Source organism: Spea bombifrons, chromosome 4 (genome assembly GCF_027358695.1).
Source record: "Spea bombifrons isolate aSpeBom1 chromosome 4, aSpeBom1.2.pri, whole genome shotgun sequence".
Lineage (NCBI taxonomy): Eukaryota > Metazoa > Chordata > Amphibia > Anura > Pelobatidae > Spea > Spea bombifrons.
The window spans coordinates 14,441,211-14,465,452 of NC_071090.1; the positions used below are offsets into that span (position 1 = coordinate 14,441,211).

General features: G+C 42.1%; 1 protein-coding gene and 2 long non-coding RNA genes across 5 annotated transcripts in view; all 3 read right to left on the reverse strand.

Moving 5' to 3' along the window:
• Nucleotides 1-567: 567 nt before the first annotated feature.
• The window catches only part of NME5 (NME/NM23 family member 5), a 31,669-nt gene continuing 7,994 nt past the window's right edge, over nucleotides 568-24,242 (reverse strand). For 2 of the 3 annotated variants that reach the window (XM_053465401.1, XM_053465402.1), the window contains exons 2-7: nucleotides 20,797-20,866; nucleotides 19,729-19,892; nucleotides 18,343-18,548; nucleotides 12,830-12,930; nucleotides 12,478-12,596; nucleotides 568-886 (exon numbers count right to left, since the gene is read on the reverse strand). In XM_053465401.1, coding sequence (XP_053321376.1) covers nucleotides 815-886; nucleotides 12,478-12,596; nucleotides 12,830-12,930; nucleotides 18,343-18,548; nucleotides 19,729-19,881 — 651 coding nt within the window. In that variant the 5' untranslated portion in view covers nucleotides 19,882-19,892; nucleotides 20,797-20,866 and the 3' untranslated portion in view covers nucleotides 568-814. The remainder of the gene's footprint in view (nucleotides 887-12,477; nucleotides 12,597-12,829; nucleotides 12,931-18,342; nucleotides 18,549-19,728; nucleotides 19,893-20,796; nucleotides 20,867-24,242) is intronic. The other variant, XM_053465399.1, reaches the window with a different exon arrangement.
• Nucleotides 7,606-11,488, reverse strand: LOC128492732 (uncharacterized). Its single transcript, XR_008354129.1, has 2 exons — nucleotides 11,072-11,488; nucleotides 7,606-7,984 (listed from the first exon to the last, which is right to left on the reverse strand). It is a non-coding gene; the product is annotated as an uncharacterized LOC128492732 (long non-coding RNA).
• On the reverse strand, nucleotides 8,838-9,632 carry LOC128492729 (uncharacterized). Its single transcript, XR_008354126.1, has 2 exons — nucleotides 9,430-9,632; nucleotides 8,838-9,063 (listed from the first exon to the last, which is right to left on the reverse strand). It is a non-coding gene; the product is annotated as an uncharacterized LOC128492729 (long non-coding RNA).

Sequence of the window (24,242 nt, forward strand, 5' to 3'; positions counted from 1 at the left end):
TAGCTAAGTACATATTATGTAGTTAAAAATGCACGTCTAATGTGTGTGTGTGCGTATATATATATATATATATATATATATATAATATATGTACCGTTTTATAATCGGCCCCCCTACTTTGGTCCCTGGCCCCCCCATATGCCCCCCCTAAATATGAAAGCTGGAGATGCCGCTGCACATGGCTCTGCCTCTTTGCACAAGTGCACTAGAAGTTCAGATAGATTCTTGCAGAAGAGACGAATAAACGCTTTTCCTTCACGTTGTTGCCCCTGGCAGAGACCCACAAGGACCCATGTTAGGGCTGACCCTGGCTCAGCAAAAGTTACCAGTGGGGTTATATTCAGACCCTTATGCGCATGTGTGGAAAGTGATCCCATTGATTGAAATGAAAAGTCAGACAATTACTTCAAAACTTTTTTTTTACTTCAAAACTTTTAGTGAATGCCATCAGTCTGTGGTGCCACACATTTTAGTGAAAAAGAGTCTGAATTTACGGACAACCTGTTAAACACACCATTATTATTAGTACAATGAGAGAATGATCAAATCACAATCTGACCACTAAAATAACCAGTATACTTTTTATTATCATTTTATGGTTTATTAACCGTTAGAGGTGATCTTTGGCAATTTTAGTTTCAAGTTCATTTAATAAAAACTGTTGAAACTGTTCGTATCAGTTTCCTGACTTGTAATTTCTCTTTAGGACACTCTACATTTGGAGCAAACAGTTATGCAGAACGGTGTTCTTATAAACCTCACAAATAAGAAACATCAAAGTATATTAACATTGCAGAACATTTCATCTGTAGAGTTATTCTAGTGGTCTTCTATCAACATAAGGTCCATTTGAGTTATACTTGAAAAGCCAGTCAGCAAGCCAGATCTAAGATTAAAAAGAGAAGAAGAAAGATCCTGTTATTCAATTTGGAACCCGTAGTTTTTTTGTTTTATTTTTAAATCTTACTGAGTGGATCAATCATTCAATGTGTAACATGATACATAATCCTAGACACACAAAATACTACTCCCACCATTTTCCACTAGTATCAGAGAATTAAGTTTTTAAAAACAAAAAGAACCACTTCTGGTTTTCGCATGATATGATGTTTTCAGGCAGCCATCCATCAGTCATTTCTATGTGCTCTAGCTGTATTATTGTGACCTAATCTTCAAGATGGACACCTTGACGCCTTTTAATGCCTTGCAGTTAACAAAAGGAATGGACCAAACAGAGAAGTTTTAGGTTAGCGGTGAACCTTCCAGAGCAGCCATCCTGCCAAAATCTCTTAAAGACAGCTCAGTCATACAGCAAAAGAATGAGCAGAAACACACAAACAATGGGGCTAATCAAAGTTCAGACCTGAACCTCACTAAGATGTTGTGGTAGAACCTAAAATGACCAGTTCATGCTTCACAGTGCTAACCCTTTTAGCGCTTGGGGTACATTTATCCCCATGGGAGGCTAAGAAACATTTCATAGAGTTGCTTAGAGTAAAATGACACTTACATACAACTTACATTTTACCTAAGAAAACCTATATATTTCAAGGCAAGTTAGGCTATAGGTAGATAACTGGTTTAAAGGAAATAATGCATACCAAGGTACAGTGGTAAATGTAACTCCCCATTATTTACTACTAAACTTCAAAACAAATAATAAAAGTAACTGTCCATTCATCCAGTAGAACATTTGTGAGGTCTGGCACTACTGTTGTAATCTCCGCTCCAGTTCATCCCCAGTAGTGTTTGCTGGGCTTGAGATCAGGGCTCTGTGCATTGCAGTCAAGTTCTTCCACAGCAAACTCTGCCTACCATGTCTATGTGAAAAAAACCTGCCAAAATTAACATTACAGCTCCCTTTGCCAGGGATTGGTGACCAACTGGGTGCATGATAAGTGTTTAAATGCTCCTAAAGTGTTTACATTTCTCCCGAAAGTCTTCTGTCTTTTCTCCCGAAATATATACTTTTTGGGGGTATTTTGAGCTGGTGGGCTGATAAACATTCCTCCTCAACCCCCACCCCCTCCCAAAAAAAATCTCTGGATTTTAGGCACAAAACACCCTCTGTAAAAGGTTTAATTTCATATATATATATACATATATACATATATATATATCTATATATATATATATATATCTACCACCACTCAATATCAGTACATTGAAACAGGAAGTTCTACTTACCGAGAGCTTCTTTTCCCTGCCAATCCCTGGTGACACTCAGGATAGACTCCTCCTCCGTACCTGAGATAGGGCAGGACTCAAAAAACTTAAAAGCCCCTCCCCTCCTACTAGCTCCAGTGAATACCAAAGACCACACAGGAAAAGCAATCTGATGCAACAAAATTTTATTGAAAAGGAAGGGAGGGAACAAAAACGTGTCACCAGGGATTGGCAGGGAAAAGAAGCTCTCGGTAAGTAGAACTTCCTGTTTCCCTGCCATCCCAGGTGACACTCAGGATAGATGTACCAAAGCAGAAGGGTGGGAAGACCTAAGGAGACAAAACAGCTTCAAGGACCTTCCGACCAAAAAGAGTGTCCTCCTGAGCCATCTGGTCGAGACGGTAATGCTGTACAAAAGCATGGAGAGTCCGCCAAGTAGCCGCCTTGCAGATCTGGTCAGGCGAAATACAGCATCTTTCGGCCCAGGAAGTGGAGACCGCCCTAGTAGAGTGGGCACGGATCCCCACAGGAGCAGTTTGGCCAGCCGCAGAATATGCCAAGTTGATGGACGCAACAATCCATTAAGCGATGGAAGACTTGGAGATGCTGACACCTCTGTTGGGTCCTGAAGTGGCCACAAACAAACGAGAGGACTTACGCAGGGGCAGAGTCCGTTCCAAATAGATGGCGAGGCACCTCTTCAGATCGAGGGAGTGAAGAGCTTATTCTTCAGCCGAGTCAGGAGCAGGAAAAAAGGTAGGCAGCACGATCTCCTGATTCTTGTGGAAAGCCGACTGAACCTTGGGTGCAAATTCCGGCGGTAGAGAAAGAACCACTTTATCCGGGAAAAAACGGAGAAACGGTTCCTTCATAGACAGAGCCTGCAGTTCACAAATCCGACGAGCAGAAGTAATGGCTACTAAAAAGGCAGTCTTCAGCGATAGAAAGTACAGAGAAACCGACTGAAGAGGCTCAAAAGGAGGTAACGTGAGTCTACGAAGGACGAGATTCAAGTCCCATGGAACCATTCTGGTGACAGAACGAGGACGCATCCGGACAATGGCCTTGGCAAAACGTCTAACCGCAGGCAGAGATATAAGATCGAATCCCAGGAGAGCACTGATGGCAGAGATATGAACCCGGATAGTGGAAGGTTGAAGCCCACTGTCGAATCCCTCCTGTAGGAAGTCCAAAATGGAGGCCGAGGAACAGGAAGATGGCAAAACACCAACCGTGAAATCTCTTCCAGATCTTAATGTACCGCAGAGAGGTAATCCTCTTTCTGCTCTGCAGAAGAGTTTCAGCCACACGAAAAGAAAAACCTTGCGCTCTCAGCAGTTCGCGTTCAACCTCCAGGCCGTCAGGTGGAACACGGCAGGGTTTGGGTGAAGGAATGAACCCTGATGCAGAAGGTCTCTCCAAGCCGGGAGCTTTAGAGGGGGAGAGAGACCTAGAGTGATCAAGTCCGAATACCAGACACGCTTGTGCCAGTCTGGTGCTATTAGGATCACGGAGGCGCGATCCTTCTTGATCTTTTGTAGGACCCTGGAGATCAGAGCAAACAGAGGAAAAATGTAGGCGAGACGGAAATTCCACTCCTGGGCGAAGGCATCTATTGCCAAAGGATGATCTTGAGGCTTGAGGGAAAAGAAAACAGGAACTTGAGCATTGTCTCTGGATGCCATCAGGTCGATCTCGGGTAAGCCCCACTGTTGGACGATGAGGTCGAAGGCTGCCGGATGTAGAGCCCATTCGCCGCTCAGTACTGGAGTTCTGCTCAGGAAATCCGCTTGAAAGTTCAGAGTCCCTCTGAGGTGGATAGCGGACAGAGTCATGAGACGGGACTCTGCCCAAAAGGAAATCCTGAGAGATATACGGAGAAGTCGAGGACTTCTTGTGCCCCCTTGCCTGTTGACATAGGCCACTACAGCCTGATTGTCGGAGCGAAGCAAAATGTCTTTGCCGGTGAGCAGATGTTCCCAGTGATGCAGAGCCCTTTCCACTGCAAGCAATTCCAGACAGTTGGAAGGAAGAAGCTTCGCGGCTGGAGACCAGAGACCCTGCACGAATAGGTCCCGATACGTAGCGCCCCACCCCTTGATGCTGGCGTCGGTGGTGAGAAGAACCTTGGAGACAAGAGACCATCTTCTCCCTGCAGCAAGGGTGCTTCGTTGGAGCCACCAGGCGAGAGAGGCTCTGACATGCGGTGGAAGACAGACAAGCCTGTCCAGAGCCAAAGGGTTGTCTTCTAGATTGTCGAGGATAAATCTCTGAAGAAGTCTCATGTGGGCCAGAGCCCAGGGCACCGCATACCTTGCGGAGACCATCTTGCCCAACAGGGACATGCATAACCTCAAAGAGGTGCGGTGCGCAGAGCGAACCCTGCGCACTAGGAGCCGAATCCCCTTGATCCTGGCAGGAGGAGGGAAAGCTTTCCCGGAGCAGGAATCCAGGCGAAGACCTAGAAACGTCAGTTGTTGAGAGGGAATGGTGCAGGATTTGTCCCAGTTCAGAATCCAGCCGAGATCCTGTAACGTGTCGATCACTGTGGCAAGGTGAACCCGAAGAATCTGCTCTGTCCGGGCATGTATAAGCCAATCGTCCAGATAAGGAATGACTGAAATTCCCTGAACCCGGAAGTGCGCTGCCACGACTGCCAAAAGCTTTGTGAAGACTCTTGGGGCCGCCGACAAACCGAATGGAAGGGCTTGAAACTGGAAATGCTGGACAGTCGAACCCCGAGGAATCGCCACTCTCAGGAAACGTTGATGCGATGGATGGATGGGAACGTGGAAATATGCATCCTTTAGATCCAATGAAGCCATGAAATCGTTGAGGCATAAGGTGTCGAGGGTGGATCTCACGGTTTCCATCTTGAACCGGACAAACTGGAGGTAACTGTTCAAAAAGCGCAAGTCTATGATGAGACGAAGACCCCTCGGCTTCTTGGGGACCAGAAAAACCGGAGAATAAACCCCCTGGCCTTGTTCTGGCCAAGGAACAGGAACCAGGACTCTGAGGTCTGTCAACTGTTGAATGGTGGATAACAGGACCGACCGCTTCACCTGGTCTGGAGGAAGGTGGGAGATCAAAAACCGGTCTGAAGGCCTGGTCCTGAATTGAAGACGATAGCCGTGTGATACAATGGCTCTCACCCAAGGGTCTCGGGTGAGTGAGAACCAATTGTCTTTGAAAAATCGGAGCCTTCCTCCCACCGGAATGGAAGAGGCGTCATGCAGAGTTCTTGGGATCTTGAAACGCTTTGGGAAATGCGAGTCTGTCAAATCTCCCCCTTCCTCGAGGGAATCTGCCTCGGAAGCTCTGTTCTCTGGACGAGGGGTTGAATCTGGAACTATGGCCCCTAGATTGTCCCGGGAAGAATGGCCGAAAGGACTGTCATCTTTTAGAAGGAGGCTTTCGCTGGGGCATCCAGTGCTTGTCCCCTGTGGTTCTCTCCAAAAGGGACTCCAGCTCTTCCCCGAACAAAGTCTTACCCTTAAAAGGGATATTAAGAAGCCTGTTTTTAGAGGCATTATCCGCTGCCCAGGCCTTAAGCCACAGGGCTCTTCTGGCTGCAACTGAGAGCGCCGAAGCTCTGGCTGTCATTCTGATGTTTTCAATGGAGGCATCACAGAGAAAATCCACAGCCAATCTCACCGCCGCAACATTCTTGAGAATGGTCTCTCTGGGGGTCTTGGCAGCAATATCCTCCTCGATCTGGGAGAGCCAAATCTTGATTGCTCTGGAAACTGAGGCAGAAGCAATACCTGGTTTAAGGACGGCAGCAGAAGCCTCAAACGATTTTTTAACTGCAGCCTCTGCCTTCTTTTCCATCTGGTCAGAGAAATGAGAGCCATCCTCCAGCGGTAAAGCAGTCTTTCTGGAGACCCTCATAACAGCAGTGTCTACCAGAGGGGTAGCACAGAACTGAGTAAAGTCTTCATCAAAGGGAAACATACGCTTAACCCTTCTGGACAGGTTAACCCTTCTTTCCGGGTGGTTCCATTCCTGCTTGATAATGTCAGATAGCGCAGGATGAACAGGAAAAGAGGCGGACTGCTTGGAGAAGCTGGTACCAAAGAACGGGTCACTCTTCTGGGTGGAAGACTCCTCCAAATGCATGGCTGACCTGACAGCAGAAATCAAAGTCTCAATCTCTTCCATCGGGAACAAAAAAGAGCTCTCCTCCCGGATCTCTCCTTCCTCAACCTCTGGATAGTCAAATTCAGAGTCAGAAAACAAAGGCTGATGTCCCAGTAGAGCGGGGTCTTGAGCAGCCGGAAGGTGATAGGCAGGAACAGGAACGGTCTGACGGAAGGCAGAGAAGGTAGACTGCATCTCCTCTTTAAGCCAGGTCAAAAACTCTCTACCCCCAGACGGCTCAGAATCCGCTACAGATCTCAGGCAAACGGAGCAAAGCTTCTTCCTTGAATCCTGCAAAGCCTTGTGACACCCAGAACATTGGGCATGCTTGGACTTAGCAACAGCTTTCTTAGGCTTGTCCTCAACAGAGGGCGGCTCAGGGATATCCGGGGCTGACATATCTAAAGCTGTAACAGCACTCAGCCAAATAGCAGGAACACATAAAGAAATAAAATCACCTACCTTTATATATACTCAAAACAGGATGCTGGAATCAGGCAGAAATCCGCAACAGCGGTGAATTGGCGCCAAAAATTCAAATTTGAACGAAAACGAGGCTTGAAACGCACTACAGGAAGTGCAGGAGCCTGGACCGGAAGTCGGCCGCCGCCATTATGGCCGTCGTCAGAACGCCGCAACAGCGGCATTAAGCCCCAGATTCGGGGACCGGGAAGCCTCTCAGGACGAGGGCGGCACAGCCGGAGCTGCCGCGGCACAGCCGCGGACATCGATCCCGGGACGAGGGCAGCACTCGGGACCGCAGCTGCGGACACCGCCGGGACCACGGCGCCGCAGCCGCGGACATCGCCGGGACCACGGCGTCGCTCCCAAGGTACAATTACAGACAAGCGCCGGGCAGCGCAGCACCAGCCGTCCGGCTTAAGGTGCAGGGTATCCCCCAGAAAGGGGGCTTAGCCCAGGGAACACGGCTCCACCTGGAGCCGGAAAAAATAACAAAAGGGATGACGAGTCCTCCCTACCTGATGTAGGGCAGGAAAAAACACTGGAGCTAGTAGGAGGGGAGGGGCTTTTAAGTTTTTTGAGTCCTGCCCTATCTCAGGTACGGAGGAGGAGTCTATCCTGAGTGTCACCTGGGATGGCAGGGAAATATCATTGATAAACTGTTACAAGAATGTTTTTTTTACATGTTTAATCCTAAGGAAATCTACTATTGTAGGCACACTTTTTAACTAGTTTATAAAACTATATTATGATTTATTTCTATGTTTTTTGTTTTTATAGTGACATCACAAACCCTAATCCCTGCATGTTTCAAAAGATCAGCTGGAAGCATGCTTTATTTATTTTTTTCAAACGGCATCAGTTATCATGGTTGCAAGCAACCGTAGGAGGTGGCCTGCTCCATGGACCGACTGTTGTCTAAAAGGAGTGACTGGATCGTGATTTTATTTTATTTACATTTTTTAATCCAGCTATCCAGTTAATAGTAAACAGGAGGTTTTCTTCTTTGACAGATGTCTCCTGCATACTGTTAAATGTGCAACAAGTAAGACGACTGTAAGTTGGCCTAGGATCAAATTGTCAACATTCAGTTGAAAAGAAAGTTGCGCATTCACTAAAAGGAGATCTTGACCCCTTAACGTCCAATGACGGTTAGGTAGCGACCAATGATGTGTATGGCACGTCATTTCATTAAACAAACTTACAAAGTGATCTACTTAACCCCTTCGTGACAAAGGCTGATTTTACTTTTTGTACCCTTCGTGACAATGGCAGTTTTAACATTTCTGCACTACTCGTGTTTAGCTGTAATTTTCTTCTTTCCCGTTTACTGAACCCACACACATTAGATATTGTTTTTTTCAGGACAAGAAGGGCTTTCTTTAGATGACATTGTTTTGATTGTATCATATTATTTACTATAGTTGAAAAATCTTTAACTCATCTATAAAAGGTAATGAAAAAACCTGCTAAATAGATTCTATTTGTCCTGAGTTTAGAAATACCCAATGTTTTTATGTTTTTTTGCTTTTTTCTACACATTATGGGGCAATAAGTACAGGTAGCGTTTTGCTATTTCAAAGCCATTTTTTCCAAATCTGGTAATTCTTCCCCCCATGTGCCATTTCGGGTATCTTTGAAGTCGGCCAATGCAATTTACCCCATCAAGTCATATATTTTTGAAAACTAGACAGCCCAGGGTTTTCCAAATGCTAGTATTTTAACCCTTTCCAAGCACTAATTCTACCATCAGCCTTTAGCAAACTTTATGGGAGTAATTTTTTTTGCATTTGTTTTTTTCACACACATTTTACTTCAGGTATGAATAAACAGGTTCTGGTATATGTCACTATCATAAAACACACCAATATGTGTTAAGCAACATCTCCTGAGTACAGCGATACCTCACATGAATGATTTTGCCTGGCTGTTTGGGGGCAAAAGGGCCACATTTGGGGCATGCGCATTTTCAATGTTGAACTTTGGCGTTTGGCGATCAACTGCCCATGTCCTATTTGGCACATCTTTGAGCCGGGCCATTTCAGTGTGCCCAATAAAGCCATATATTTTTGAAAACTAGACACCCCAGGGTATTTCAAATTCTAGTATTTTAACTCTTTCCATGCACCATATCTACCACCAGTCTTTGTCAAACTTTGTGGTAGTCATTTTTTTGCATTTGTTTTGTCACACACATTTTACTTCAGGTATGAATTAAAAAGTTCTCGTATATGTCACTATCATAAAACACCCCAATATGTGTTCAGCAACATCTCCTGAGTGCAGTGATACCTCACATGAATGATTTTGCCTGGCTGTTTGGGGGCAAAAGGGCCACATTTGGGGCATGCGCATTTTTCAATGTTGAACTTTGGCATTTGGGGATCCACTGCCCATGCCCTATTTGGTACATCTTTGAGCCAGGCCATTTCAGTGTGCCCAACAAAACCATATATTTTTTAAAACTAGACACCCCAGGGTATTTTAAATGCTGGTATTTTAACTCTTTGCATGCACACATTTTACCACCAGAATTTTTTCAAAGTCTGCAGTAGTATTCTTCTGTGTGTATTTTTCCCTCCACACACCTATGTTATGTATGAATTTACAGCTCCTGGTATATATGTGTTCAGCAACATCTCCTGAGTACAGTGATACCCCACATGCATGGGTTTGTCATTTTTTGGGGGAACTAAAAGGCCACATTTGGTACATGTGCATTTTTCTAATTGGAAATTAGATGTGTGGCCATCCTTCCCCCTGTGTTAATTGGGACATTGTTGAACCCGGCCAATTCAATTTACCCCATCAAATCATAAATTTTTTAAAAGTAGACACCCCATGGGCATTTAGTATGCCAGTATTTTAACTCTTTCCATGCGAGAATTGTTTTAAGCTAATATGCTAATTTTAGGACTTGCTCACAAAAATATATTTTATATATATATATATATATTTTAAAATATAATTAACATTTTTTTTCAACTTGAAGGTTCCCCTGATAGTGACATCAGTGGGAAATTTTTACATTTTACTGTTTTTTTTACTATTTTTTTCTAATTATTATTAATTTTATTTTATTTTTTAATGTATTTTTACTAATCACACTGATTAGAAAGCTGGGCTCTATTGACTCGCATGGTTGAATGCAGTGCCTGTATTCAACCTGCAAGTGGAGCCAGAGTTCTCTAGAGGGTCTGGCGACCATCTAGCGAACTTTTTCATCTTTATTGTTTTTTTTCCCCCGACAGCGGCGGCTGTGACAGTCCATCCCGAGGTAAGTGTTTGGTGTCCATTTAAGTTTAGGAGGCGATCGTTGATCGCCTCCTAAATGCTTTTAAAACGGGTGTCCGCCGCCATACAATGTATGGCGGATGTTGACACCCCGGGGAGGGGCCAGAGATGGCCCCTTAGTGACGATCGTGGCATTGCTGAATGCCTCGAGGTCGAGGCATTACAGCAACGCCGTTTGGGTGCAGAAAGCGAAAGTAGATCGCTTTCTGCACCCGTTTAAAGGTGTGCCGGTCCTGGCACGTCAATTGTCGTAAACGACATGTTTTTCCGTGACGTGCCCGGACCGGCAATTGTCATCAAGGGGTTAAACAGTGTTGCTGTGATGCCTCAATGTTGGTGCATTCAGCAACACCGAGATCGCCCTCTGGGGTCATATCTGGCCCATCCCTCGGGGCGTCAATGTCCATCATACACTGTAAGAGTTTAGGAGGTGATTAATCATTATCTTTTTAAGATGAGTAAAAGGTTTTTTTAAATAAAAGTGAGAAAAAGTTGTTTTTCCTCAATTTTTCTACATATTTTTTTTTTCTAATAGGAAATTAGATGATGTCACAGAGCTGGCTAGTCCGACCAACTACCTCCGCTGACTTGTGCTCCCTTAGCCTGGGACACCACCCTTTCCCCGGTTCCCCAGTCACTAGCCGAGACTCAGTGTAGGGTAAAACCATAATGAAGACTGATTTATTTTAGACACAGATGGCTGGATATATCCAGAACACACATTAACATAAAACAAGATATTGGGATACAAACCACCCACTTAATCTGCCTCACAGAGACAACAGGGGCAGTAACGGGATTAACAACACAATAGGGTCGGCATCTTTCATTACACGGAGTGTACATGTCAACAGGTTATTTTCGGATAACAATGAAAAACAATGCCCATAAAAGTAAAACAACAAAAAAAGGAAAATGCCATGCCGTCATGTGTAGATAGATTTAATAATACCACAGTTGTAATATAATTGAGCAGAGAATAAAAATCTATAAACTGCAAGAGCACCATACGTGAATTCTATTGTGACAGGTTGAATAGTAGACCTCGGGAAAAGTTAAGGAGAATCGGTGGGGACACGAAGAGATGGACCAATAAGTCTTGAAAAATCGGAGGAAGCAATAAAGGCATTCCACCAGAACCACCTCCTATTATGTTGGAATTCCATGCCTCTGGAGGTCCATATCAGATTCTCCATATGTTCAATAAAGGAAACCCTCTGTAGCCACATTTGTAAAGGAGGAACTGGGGAAGAGCGCTAGAATCTAGGAATTACCGCTTTAGCAGCATTGAGAAGATGTATTGCTAAAGATTTTTTATATGCAATTTGTGGGAGAGAGTTGAAGTGTAAAAGGGCTGCCGCAGGGGAGGAGAGAAAGTCAAGATCACTGACAACCTGAAGAATCGCGGTCCAATATGGAGTGATCAAGGAGCACGACCACCAAATATGGTACAGGGTGCCCTGTTCAGTCCCACATCACCAGCAGACATCTGACACCATGGGGAGAAATCCACAGGTAAAACCACAGGTGTCTTATACCATCGCGTTAAGACTTTATAGGAACATTCCTGCAATCTACTGGAGATGGAGCCCTTGTGTACCGCATAGAAGACCTTGTCCCAAATCTTGTGGGGTCAGGGATATCGAGAGATTCCCCCTCCCATAAACTCAAAAAGTAAGGCTTTGTTAGTGAGACATATTCTATCAATCTTTGAAGCCGTGCAATGCAATTTACTCCCATCAATCCAATTAACTATTTTTATTAATTTTCTTATTATTATTATTATTTTTTTTAAATGTATTTTACTAATCTCATTCTGATTATAAAGCTGGGCTCCATTGACTTGCATGGATGACTGTAGTACATGTATTCAACCTGCAAGGGGAGTTCTCAGGAGGGTCCGAAGAGACCCTCTTGGAAACTTGTTTATTTTTTTAAAAGACACCACCATCTTGCGAGTGGCAAAATATCTGGCAGTGGCAGTTGTGACCGCTCTCCGGAGGTGTGCCCTGGGATGGGCAGTATTGCTGAATGCCTTGCTATCGGGGGGCGTCCAGAGAGGGGCAGACATGGCCACCGATGCCGATCTCGATGTTGCTGAATGCCTCGACATTGAGGCATTACAGGCAACACCGTTTGGTGAAGAAAGCGATCGGAGATTTCTATCGCTCTATACACCCGTTTAAACTCATGATGTGCCAGACTCGTCAATTATTGTCAAAGGGTTAAGAAGCACTGACTGGAGATCATAGACAAAAAGGGCAGGTTAGTAAATCCTTCTACCAAAGTTAGTTTCCCAGAACTTGAGTGAGCTCTTAATGCTGGCTTAAATATCCTTTTGAAATACATAAGAAATAGTCTTAATAAGTGTGTATACATGATGTTTCTCAAAACCAAGTTTAGTTTACATACATATGGGTCAGCTGGTTTTTCCTTGCAGAGTTCTGTGAGTCCAGAAAGCAATATTGGGTTCACAAAAAGATTCAGGTAATCTTTAGCAGCTTGTCCAATAGGAACTGGCTCAATAATAGCTGAAAAAAATAAATGCAAAATTTTAATTATTTAACAATCTGAAAACAAAATGATTTGCTATCACTGGTTAATCAGCTTTTAAAAGCACAGGTAGTCAGGGTTATTAAGCACGTCACAGTTTAATACTGGCGGTCTAGGGTTATTTTATACAATAAAATGACCCACTAAAAAATATTACAACTAGAAAGTAATATTTTTATTTTATAGACATATCTATATAAAATTAAGTTACCTTCAGGAAACATAAATCTAATTTCTCTCTCTGCAGATATAAAGCAGTTGCTGCCATGGACAGCATTCCTGAGGTCATCTGTCCCATAAAGAGCCCTCAAGCTAGAACATATGGGGGGGAAAAAAACATATAACATGATTAAATCATATAACATTTTCACTATTCGTGTGAAATGTCACTCCACTAAAGACTATACAATCCTAGACAGAACAATACTGCACTAAGAGAGAGAAAGGGCTCACTAAATAGATATCCACAGGATTCACTAAGGTACTTTCTATGAAGTTACTGCAGATTTGTCGGCTGCACATCCATAATCCGAATCTCCCCTTCCACCACATTCCAAAGGTGCTCTATTGGATTGAGATCTGGTGACTGGGGAGGTCATATATATATATATATAACATACATACACACATGGCACATCATTTCATTAACCCCTTGATGACAATTGACGGTCCGGGCACGTCACCGGAAAACAAACGGTTAACGACAATTGACGTGCCAGGACCGTCATGACTTTAAACGGGTGCAGAAAGCAATCTACATTCGCTTTCTGCACCCAAATGGTGTTGCTGTAATGCCTCCCCAGGGCGTCAACATCCGCCATACATTGTATGGCGGCGGACGCCCGTTTTAAAAGCGTTTAGGAGGCGATCAACGATCACCTCCTAAACTTAAATGGCGTCGCTGGAATGCCTCGATCAGGAGGCATTCAGCGACACCAAACACTTACCCCAGGACGGGCTGTGACCGCAGCTGCAAGTAATCTTCACCATCCACAAGATGGCGGCGGCCCGGAAAAAAAAAAAATAAAGAAGAAAAAGTTCGCTAGATGGTCTCCAGACCCTCTAGAGAACTCTGGCTCTACTTGCAGGTTGAATGCAGGTACTGCATTCAACCATGCAAGTCAATGGAGCCCAGCTTTCTAATCACAGTGTGATTAGATAATAATAATTAGAAAAAAAAATTGTAAAAAAAACTGTAAAATGTAAAAATTATTTCCCACTGATGTCACTATCAGGGGAACCTTCAAGTTAAAAAAAAATGTTAATTTTTTTTTAAAAAAAAGGCAAAAAAATTAAAATATATATATAAAAAATATATTTTTGTGAGCAAGTCCTAAAATTAGCACATTAGCTCGCATGGAAAGAGTTAAAATCAATTCTCACATGGAAAGAGTTAAAATACTGTCATATTAAATGCCCATGGGGTGTCTACTTTTAAAAAATGTATGATCTGATGGGGTAAATTGAATTGGCCGGGTTCAACAATGTCCCAATTAACACGGGGGGAAGGATGGCCACACATCTAATTTGGCCTTTTAGTTCCCCCCAAAAATGACAAACCACAGTATCACTGTACTCGGGAGATGTTGTTGAACACATATTGGGGTGTCGTGTGACAGCGGCATATACCAGGAGCTGTAAATTCATACATAAAGTAGGTGTGTGGGGGAAAAATACACACAAAAAAATACTACTGCAACTTTGAAAAAATGCTGGTGGTAAAATGTGTGCATGCAAAGAGTTAAAATACCAGCATTTAAAATACCCTTGGGTGTCTAGTTTTCAAAAATATATGGTTTTATTGGGCACACTGAAATGGCCCGGCTCAAAGTTGTATCAAATTGGGCATGGACAGTGGATCCCCAAATGCCAAAGTTCAACATTGAAAAATGCGCATACCCCAAATGTGCCCCCCCCCCAAACAGCCAGGCAAAATCATTCATGTGAGGTATGAATCAGGAGATGTTGCTGAACACATATTGGGGTGTTTTATGATAGTGACATATACCAGAACCTGTTTACTCATACCTGAAGTAAAATGTGTGTGAAAAAACAAATGCAAAAAAATGACTACCACAAAGTTTGACAAAGACTGGTGGTAGATATGGTGCATGGAAAGAGTTAAAATACTAGAATTTGAAATACCCTGGGGTGTCTAGTTTTCAAAAATATATGATTTGATGGGGTAAATTGCATTGGCCGGCTTCAAAGATACCCGAAATGGCACATGGGGGGAAGAATTACCAGATTTGGAAAAAATGGCTTTGAAATTGCAAAATGCTAGCTGTACTTATTGCCCCATAACGTGTAGAAAAAAGCAAAAAAACATAAAAACATTGGGTATTTCTAAACTCAGGACAAATAGTAGAATCTATTTAGCAGTTTTTTTCATTACCTTTTATAGATGAGTAAAAGATTTTTCAACTAAAAGTTAGAAAAAGTCATTTTTTTCTAAATTTTTCACCATATTTTATACTTTTTTTAATATGATACAATCAAAACAATGTCATCTAAAGAAAGCCCTTCTTGTCCTGAAAAAAACAATATATAACTTGTGTGGGTTCAGTAAACAGGAAAGAAGAAAATTACAGCTAAACACGAGCAGTGCAGAAATGTTAAAATGGCCATTGTCCCAAAGAGTACAAAAAGCAAAATAAGCCTTTGTCACGAAGGGGTTAAACAAGCTTAGAAAGTGATCTATGATCACTTTCTTTGCTTAAACAGTGTTACTACAATGCCTCGATGTCAAGGCATTCAGCAACACCGAGATTGGCATCAGGGGCCATGTCTTCTGAAAGTACTGCAATTTCCACCTATTTTAGTTTAGCCAAATAAATTATATCCTTTTGTAACCATCTTTTAATATCATTTAATATAAAGTTTGCTATAGAACAAAGTTATGTTCAGTTATGTACCACATGCTAAAAGGTATCCCTTAAACACTAAAAGCATTTCTTTTAAAATGTTTTAAATATTTTGGTGAGAAACAAAGGAGTTTTCTAAAGAGAGCAATTCAATATGATTAGAAACCATATTGGACCTTTGTAGGCATGTTTTTTGGGGGGTTTTTTTTTTATAGCTTTTTTTTTATATCCTCCAAGTTTTACACTCACTGGTCACTTTATTAGGTACACCGGTTCAATTGCTTGTTAACACAAATAACTAATCAGCCAATCATATTGCAGCAACTCAATGCATTTAGGCATGTAGATGTGGTCAAGACAACTTGCTGAAGTTCAAACCGAGCATCAGAATGGGGTAGAAAGGAGGAGATTTATGTCACTTTGAACGTGGCACGGTTGTTGGTGCTAGACTGGTTGGTCCGAGTATATCAGAAACTGCTGATCTACTGGGATTTTCACGCACAACCATCTCTAGGGTTTACAGAGAACGGTCCGAAAAAGAGAAAACATCCAGTGAGCAGCAGTTGTGTGGACGAAAATGCCTTGTTGATGTCAGAGGTCAAAGGACTTGTTACAACCAAAGTATGCAGAATAGCATCTCTGGACGCACAACACGTCGAACCTTGAAGCAGATGGGCTACAGCAGCAGAAGACCAAACCGGGTGCCACTCCTGTCAGCTAAAAATTGAGGGTACAATTCGCACATGCTCACCAAAATTGGAAGACTGGAAGAACGTTGCCTGGTCTGATGAGATGATTCCTGCTGTGACATTCAGATGGCGGGGTCAGACTTTGGCGTAAACAGCCAAGTATGGATTTACTTTGCCTTGTCCAGGCTGGTGGTGGTGTAAAAGTATGGAGGACATTTTCTTGGCACACTTTGGGCCCCTTGAGCACGACAGCCTACCCAAGTATTGTTGCTGACCATGTCCATCCCTTGATGGCTACAGTGTAGCCATCATCTGATGGCTACTTTCAGCAGGATAATGCACCATGTCATAAAGCTCACATCATCTCAAACTGGTTTCTTGAACATGACAATGAGTTCACTGTATTCCAATGGTCTCCACGGTCACCAGATCTCAATCCAATAGTGGCCAGTGAGTGTATATACTGTATACACCCAAGCAGATATATTTTAGTCTTTCCTTATTTTTATCATGCCTAATATTTACCGCTTTAGTAGCCCTCCTCTGAACTCAAATATGTCAATATCCTTCTGGAGATAGGGTCTCCAGAACTGTACACAGCACTATACATGAAGTCTGACATATGTTAAGTGGCATAACCACCTCTCTTTTCTTGCTACTCATGCCTAAAGCTGTTCAACCCAAAAAAGTCCAGAGATGGTATGCAAAAAAATAAAGGTAGTGTAAGAATAATAAAGTTTAAGTAACCCCTTTAATTTTCTAGTACAACAAAATTAATTTATCAAAACTATCTGTAGTTTGTACTTTGTACACTTAATATAATGAATATACGCCGCTTAGCCATAACATTATGACCACCTGCCTAATATTGTGTAGGTCCACCTTTTGCTGCCAAAACAGCCCTGACTCATAGAGCCATGGACTCCACTAGACCTCTGAAGGTGTGCTGTGGTATCTGGCACCAAGATGTTAGCGGCGGATACTTTAAGCCCTGTAAATTGCGAGGTGGTGCCTCCATGGCTTGTTTGTCCAGCACATCCCACAGATGCTTGGTTAGATTGAGATCTGGGAAATGTGGATCACTTGAGCTTGTTGTTGTGTTCCTCAAACCATTCCTGAACAATTTTTTGCCTCCTGGCAGGGTGCATTATCCTGCTTAAGGAGGCCAATGTCATCAGGGGATACAGTGTCCATGAAAGAATGTACATGGTCTGCAACAATGCTTAGGTAGTTGGTACATGTCAAACTAACACCCACATGAATGGCAGTACTCAAGGTTCCCCAGCAGAACATTGCCCAAAGCATCACACTGCCTCCACTGGCTTGCCTATTTCCCATAGTGCATCCTGGTGCCATGTGTTCTCCAGGTAAGCGATGCACAAACACCCGGCCATCGATATGATGTAAAAGAAAATGCGATTTATCAGACCAGGCCACCTCCTTCTATTGCTCGGTGGTCCAGTTTTTATGCTCACATGCCCATTGTAGGCACTTTTGGCAGTGGACAGGGGTAAGCATAGGCACCCTGACTGGTCTGCGGCTAGGCAGCCCCCTATGCAACAAACCGAGATACACTGTGTTTGTCAGACCCCTTTCTAGCAGAACCAGCAATAACGTTCTGAGCAATTTGAGCTATAGTAGCTTGTCTGTTAGATTTTGACCACATGGGCCAGCCTTCGTCCCCCACGTGCTGACCGGGAACACTCTACAAGAGCTGCAGTTTTGGAGATGTTCTGACTCAGTCGGCTACCCATCACAACTTGGCCCTTGTCAAGGTCACTCAGATCCTAACGCTTGCCAATTTTTCCTGCTTCTAACACATCAGCTTTAAGGGCAAAATGTTCACTTGCTGCCTAAATTTATCCCACCTACTGACAGGTGCCATCATAACAAGATTATCAGTGTTATTCACTTCACCTGTCAGTGGTCATAATGTTATGGCTGATCGGTATAATTGTTAATAGGTTGCTGTAATATCAAATGAAAGCTTTAATTTTTTTTTTTTAAAAAGTCATATTTTTCCATTTTAAATAAAATATGTGCATCAACATTCTTTTTTAAATTCATATAAATGAACGAGAGGATCGACATGTGATTGTTGAACTTTATGGACTAATGTTTTTAAACTGCAATTAGTTTTATCAAAATTAGTTTGTCCATTTATCTCATACCTGTAAGGATGGGTTTCTTTAGCTTTCAAACTGTTTGATGGTCCAATTAGCTCTTTCCAGTATGAAATTGCATTATGCCTTGATAACATGAAGGCAACAACCGGCCCAGAACTCATGTAAGCAGTCAAAGTAGGGAAAAACATTTTTCCATATTGGTCTGAGTAAAAATCACTGCACTGTTCGGGGATTAAATTAATTTTTCTTTTCTGTTAGAAAAAACAAACCGTTATTCTATGGATTGTAAATTAAAACCACTAATCATTTCAAAATGCAACATTAATAACAAAATAATTAGTTGTTGCCATCCAAAAAAGTACTTTCAAATACATTGTTATATTTTTGTTCTAAGACATGGGCATCCACCTCTGGGTAATACTGATATTAACACATTCTAGTAAAAAAATACCCTTACTATGCTGCCTTTATACTAAAATCAATCTTCTGTTATGTGCTGCCCTATGTAAAATAACAAAATTCACAATACAGTGTAATTACATATGGTTTACAAGGCTTACAAATACTGCTTAAGGGTACTGATGAAAAGTTATAATTCTCGATATGTGGTGTGCATGTGGTATTGTTTTTTTTTTTTTACAGAACAATAAGGATGTGGAGTTCTCTGTCTGCAGAGGTAGTTTTATCAGAGTCTGTTCAGACTTTTAAACAGCAACTGGATGGATATTTTCAAAAATATAATATTCAGGGATATAATTATGGGGAAATAGCTTCTTTATCCAAGGAGAGATCTGACTGCCATTCTGGGGTCAAGAAGGAATTTTTTTTCCTAGTTTATTGCAAACTTGGAAAGATTTTTTTGCCGTCTTTTGGATCAACAGAAACAGCAATTAACAGATGTGGAAAAGGCTAAACTTTATGGGCGCATGTCTTTGTAACTATGTAATGTTCTGGCGCTCCACCCAAGGTTATGCGACACCAGGTCAAAGTGTCCTATGGAGACCTGTGTCATGTTAGCCCAGTCCCCCATATTGTGTAAATGGACTGGTGATCTACATTTTAACCAGTCCACTATACTGGGTCAGAATACACCACAGGCTACGAATATAGAATTTACTTTGATGACAATGACAATGTGGGAAGTTATTACCATAGAGAACGACATTCTCAACACATTAGACAACAAGATGTAGAATCCACTGTGTCTATTTTCCCAACATGAGTAAATATGCAAAATTGTCATCATAGCAAGTAAGTAAACATTCTATTTCGTTGTAATATAAGTAAGCACACTAAAATGTATGCTTCAAAACACACAAAGTTTGTTGGATATTTAGCAGTAATAAGTAATTACTACACTAAATTGTGTGAAAAAATATTGTATCTCTCAGCAAAATAGTTAAACTATAAAGGATTAAGTTCCAGTATTACCTGAACAATGTAGAATCCAGATCTGAGAATTAGGTCTTCAATTTCCTCTTCTTTATGAAAGGCATCAGGTTTAATAAGAGCTAGAGTTCTCTCAATGTAAATCTTGGGACCTGACATGGAATTTTCCAGTTTTTGTTGTTTTCCCACATTCATCTTCCTTTTTGCTGAAAATGCAGAAAAGTAATTTCTATGTTTTTCTCAAATACATACACATGGGTTTTAGCATTCATGTTTTTTTTCTTTGCAGTACTGGTATAATACTTTAATTTTCCTTCTCCAATACTTATTTTAACTGCAACGTGAAGCATACAGTTGTGCACTTCCTGGGCACGTGTTCTTGACATTTTGTCTAAAACGACATTCAGCTCAAATCACATCTACAAGATCTGCATAAATCATGCTGTGAGCTTGGTTACCGTTGACGAGCTGTCCATACATAATTAAGTTGGTAAGATGTTTTGAATGACAGGCACCAATTTTCTTATACATTATGCTATACCGAACTGTGTAGCGCGTGATCATTAAGACAACTATTCTTTGCTCATCTCTTAGCAGCACTGATATTAGAAAGACTCTACAATCAGGTAGGGTAAGACAATATAAGACTTTCCTTTTGTAATACAACCAACATGTATTTAAAGAAAAAATCCTTTTTGGAGGAAAAGAGACTAAAAGATAATGGATTATTGGCTAAATATATGCCTGTAGGATGAATAATCTGTTTTCCTCATGTGAGATTGACAGTCTGAAGAGGCCTGAGACAAACTGTATCCTTAAAAATTTGAAAAACATGTTGAATGTACTTCCAGTTACATCATGTTTGTGATAACTATTGTCTTAAGTTTTAAAAAAATAAGTTCCGCTAAACCAAGACAAAACATAACTTTATTGTGAAGGAACCATATGCTGGCATGTAGAATTTATTTCCCTTGCCAATTTATCCAACATTGAAATCAGAGCTCTAACAAAGAAAACATAAGGGGTGGAAGTGTGCAAAACCTCAATCACAAAGGCTATATCAGCATGATATACAAGGTGTCTCAAGAGATGTCAGTCCACTCTAATTACCTCAACCAAGGCCTCAAAACAAGATGATTCCCTTCTCCAGTAGCTATGAAGTCCCAGCTCCCAGAGAAAGCTACCAGTAGAAAATTCAATAATTTTATGGTATAGCATGACATATCATCTTGCATTTAAAATTCAAAGCCTATGCTCTAGGTCACTCAATGAATGCAGATGGTCCTCTCTGTCATGGAGAGTGTCAGAAATGGTTATCTGTTTGGGGGAAATTAGGGGTTTCCAGGTGCCGACACACCTTTGTCTAGGGTTTAAATCCATGTAGCTCAAATAATCACAAGAAAATGTTTTGTTTTTTTTTAAAGAAAATGGAGGGTTTAATACAGTGATGAAACCTATGAAAGGCTTACACACACAAGGTTGCATTGGGGATGAAAATGTATAGTGACAATTGCAACAAGAACGTAAAAGATCGTAACAACGTAAAATGGCAATATAGTCTTTGCCTAAAGGCAGATGTCTCTATTTTGAATTTCATACAAAGTGATTAAATACTTATTGATCTTTGATGGTTCTCTATGAACCTAAGGTCTTTGAGACTGGAAAACAGGTTCCCATGACAGAAGACAAATATTGAGGCTGTCTGGGGAACCATCATTGGTTGGCTCCCATACACCCCTCTGACTCCTCCCCCCCTCCCATACAGTGCTCTGCCTTTCTACCCGGCTCCGTTGCTGACAGGCACTTTCACTGCAGCTTCATAGAAGCCTCAGCATAAGTGAAGGGCAGTAACGGAGGCTGTCTGTGCGATGCAGACCCCCACAGACAGCCTCCGTTACTGCCCTTCACTTACGCTGAGGCTTCTATGAAGCTGCAGTGAAAGTGCCTGCCAGCAACGGAGCCGGGTAGAAAGGCAGAGCGATGTATGGGAGAGGGAGGAGTCAGAGGGGTGTATGGGAGGGGGGAGAGAGACGGAAGTGAGAGACCGGCCGACAGCGAGGGGAATCCAGGTCCCCTGCAGCGTTGCGGGGGATCTGAATTCTAGTGTTATAATCCGATCTCTGTTTGAGGTCGGATTATATAAGGAGAGGAGTTTTTCAGAGCATTTGCTCTGAAAAAAACCTCTTTTTATAATCGATAAAAATCGATTAGACTAATCGATAATGAAAATCATTGACAACGATTTTCATTATCGATTAGTTGTTTCAGCCCTACACTCTTCTTTCTTCTTCTCACCCAACAACCTGTCCCCTTGACCCCATCCCATCACACGTCACAAAGTCTCTATGTCCATCCCTTGGTCCATCACTTACCCATCTATTTAATCTCTCTCTATCATCTGGAACTGTACCATCTGCCTTCAAGCATGCGCTAATCACACCCATTAGAATCCTTCCTCAGATCCCGTCTGTTTGACTAACTACCGCCCTATCTCTCTGCTTCCTTTTACCTCTAAGCTGCTTGAACGGATTGTGCACAATCGCCTTACTAACTTCCTCTCCTCTAATTCCCTCTTTGACCCTCTACAGTCTGGTTTCAAATCCCTTCACTTTACTGAAACAGCTCTAACAAAAGTCTCCAATGACTTGCTCTCTGCCAAAGCAAAAGGTCACTTCTATATTCTAATACTACTGGATCTCTCTGCTGCTTTTGATACTGTTGATCACCACCTTCTTCTAGACTCACTTGCTTTTATAGGCATTCGAGATACAGCTCTCTCCTGTATCTTCTCATATCTGTCTAACCGTTCCGTCTCTGTCAACTTCTCTGGCAAGACATCATCGCCCCTTCCACTTTCGGTTGGTGTCCCCCAAGGTTCACTCCTTGGCCCTCTGCTGTTCTCTCTTTATACTTCATCTCTTGGCAAACTAATCAACTCATTTGGTCTCCAGTATCATCTATATGCAGATGATACTCAAATCTACCTGTCTTCTCCTGACCTCTCTCCATCTCTCATGTCCCGGATTACCAATTGCTATTTCTTCATGGATGTCACAACGCTACCTGAAACTTAATCTTTCTAAAACTGAACTCATTATCTTCCCTCCCTCCATCTCCACTCCCTGAATTCTCTATCACCATTAACAACACGACTATCTCTCCTACTAACCAGGCCCAATGCCTTGGGGTCATCCTTGACTCAAACCTCTTCTTCATCCCTCACATTCAGTCCCTCGCCAGATCCTGCCGCTTGCACCTAAAAAACATCTCACCTATCCGCTCATTCCTCACCCAAGAATCCACAAACACTCTCTCCTCTACAGTCTTTACTAAATGCCGCTGATAGGCTTATCTTCCTTGCACGTCGCTCCTCTTCTGCTTCCCCCATCTGTAAAACCCTCCACTGGCTCCCAATTACCTTTAGAATTAAATCTAAAATCCTGGTACTGACATATAAGGCCATCCATAATACTGTTCCTCCATACATTTCTGACCTCATTAGCAAATACTCTCCTACTCGATCCCTACGTTCTTCCCATGGGCTAAGGCTCTCCTCCTCACTTATAGTTACATAGTTACATAGGCTGAAAAAAGACATGCGTCCATCAAGTTCAGCCTTTCCTATATCTGTTAATTTGTTGCTGTTTGATCCAAAAGAAGGCAAAAAACCCCGGCTTCGCTCTTTCCAATTTTGCACTAACCAGGGAAAAAAATTCCTTCTTGACCCCCAAATGGCAGTCAGATTTCTCCTTGGATCAATAAGCTGTTTCCCCATAATTAAAGATTATATCCCCGAATATTATGTTTTTCCAGGTATCCATCCAGTTGCAGTTTAAACGTCTGTACAGACTCTGATAAAACTACCTCTGCAGGCAGAGAATTCCACATCCTTATTGTCCTTACTATAAAAAACCCTTTCCTCTGCTTTAGTCTAAATCTCCTTTCTTCCAGTCTAAATGCATGACCACGTGTCCTATGCATAGTCCTGTTTATGAACAGATTTCCACACAATGGTTTGTATTGGCCCCGAATATATTTATATAACGTTATCATATCCCCTCTGAGGCGACGTTTTTCTAAACTAAACAGATTTAAATTAGTTAACCTTTCTTCATAACTATAGTGCTCCATTCCTTTTATTAATTTTGTAGCCCGCCTCTGCACCCTTTCTAGTGCTATGATATCCTTCTTTAGAAAAGGTGCCCAAAATTGCACAGCATACTCAAGGTGCGGCCTTACCATTGATTTATACAAAGGCAAAATTATATCTTTATTCCGCGACTTGATGCCCCTTTTTATACACGACAATACCTTACTGGCCTTAGCAACCGCAGACTGACACTGCACATTGTTGCCTAGTTTGTTGTCTATAACAATTCCCAAATCCTTCTCATTTGTCATTACCCCTAATTCACTACTGTTTAGGGTGTAGGTTGCTTGTGCATTCGCTACCCCGAAGTGCATAACTTTACATTTATCTACATTGAATTTCATCTGCCATTTGAGTGCCCAGTCCCCCAGGCTATCTAGATCCCTCTGCAGCACAGTAATATCCT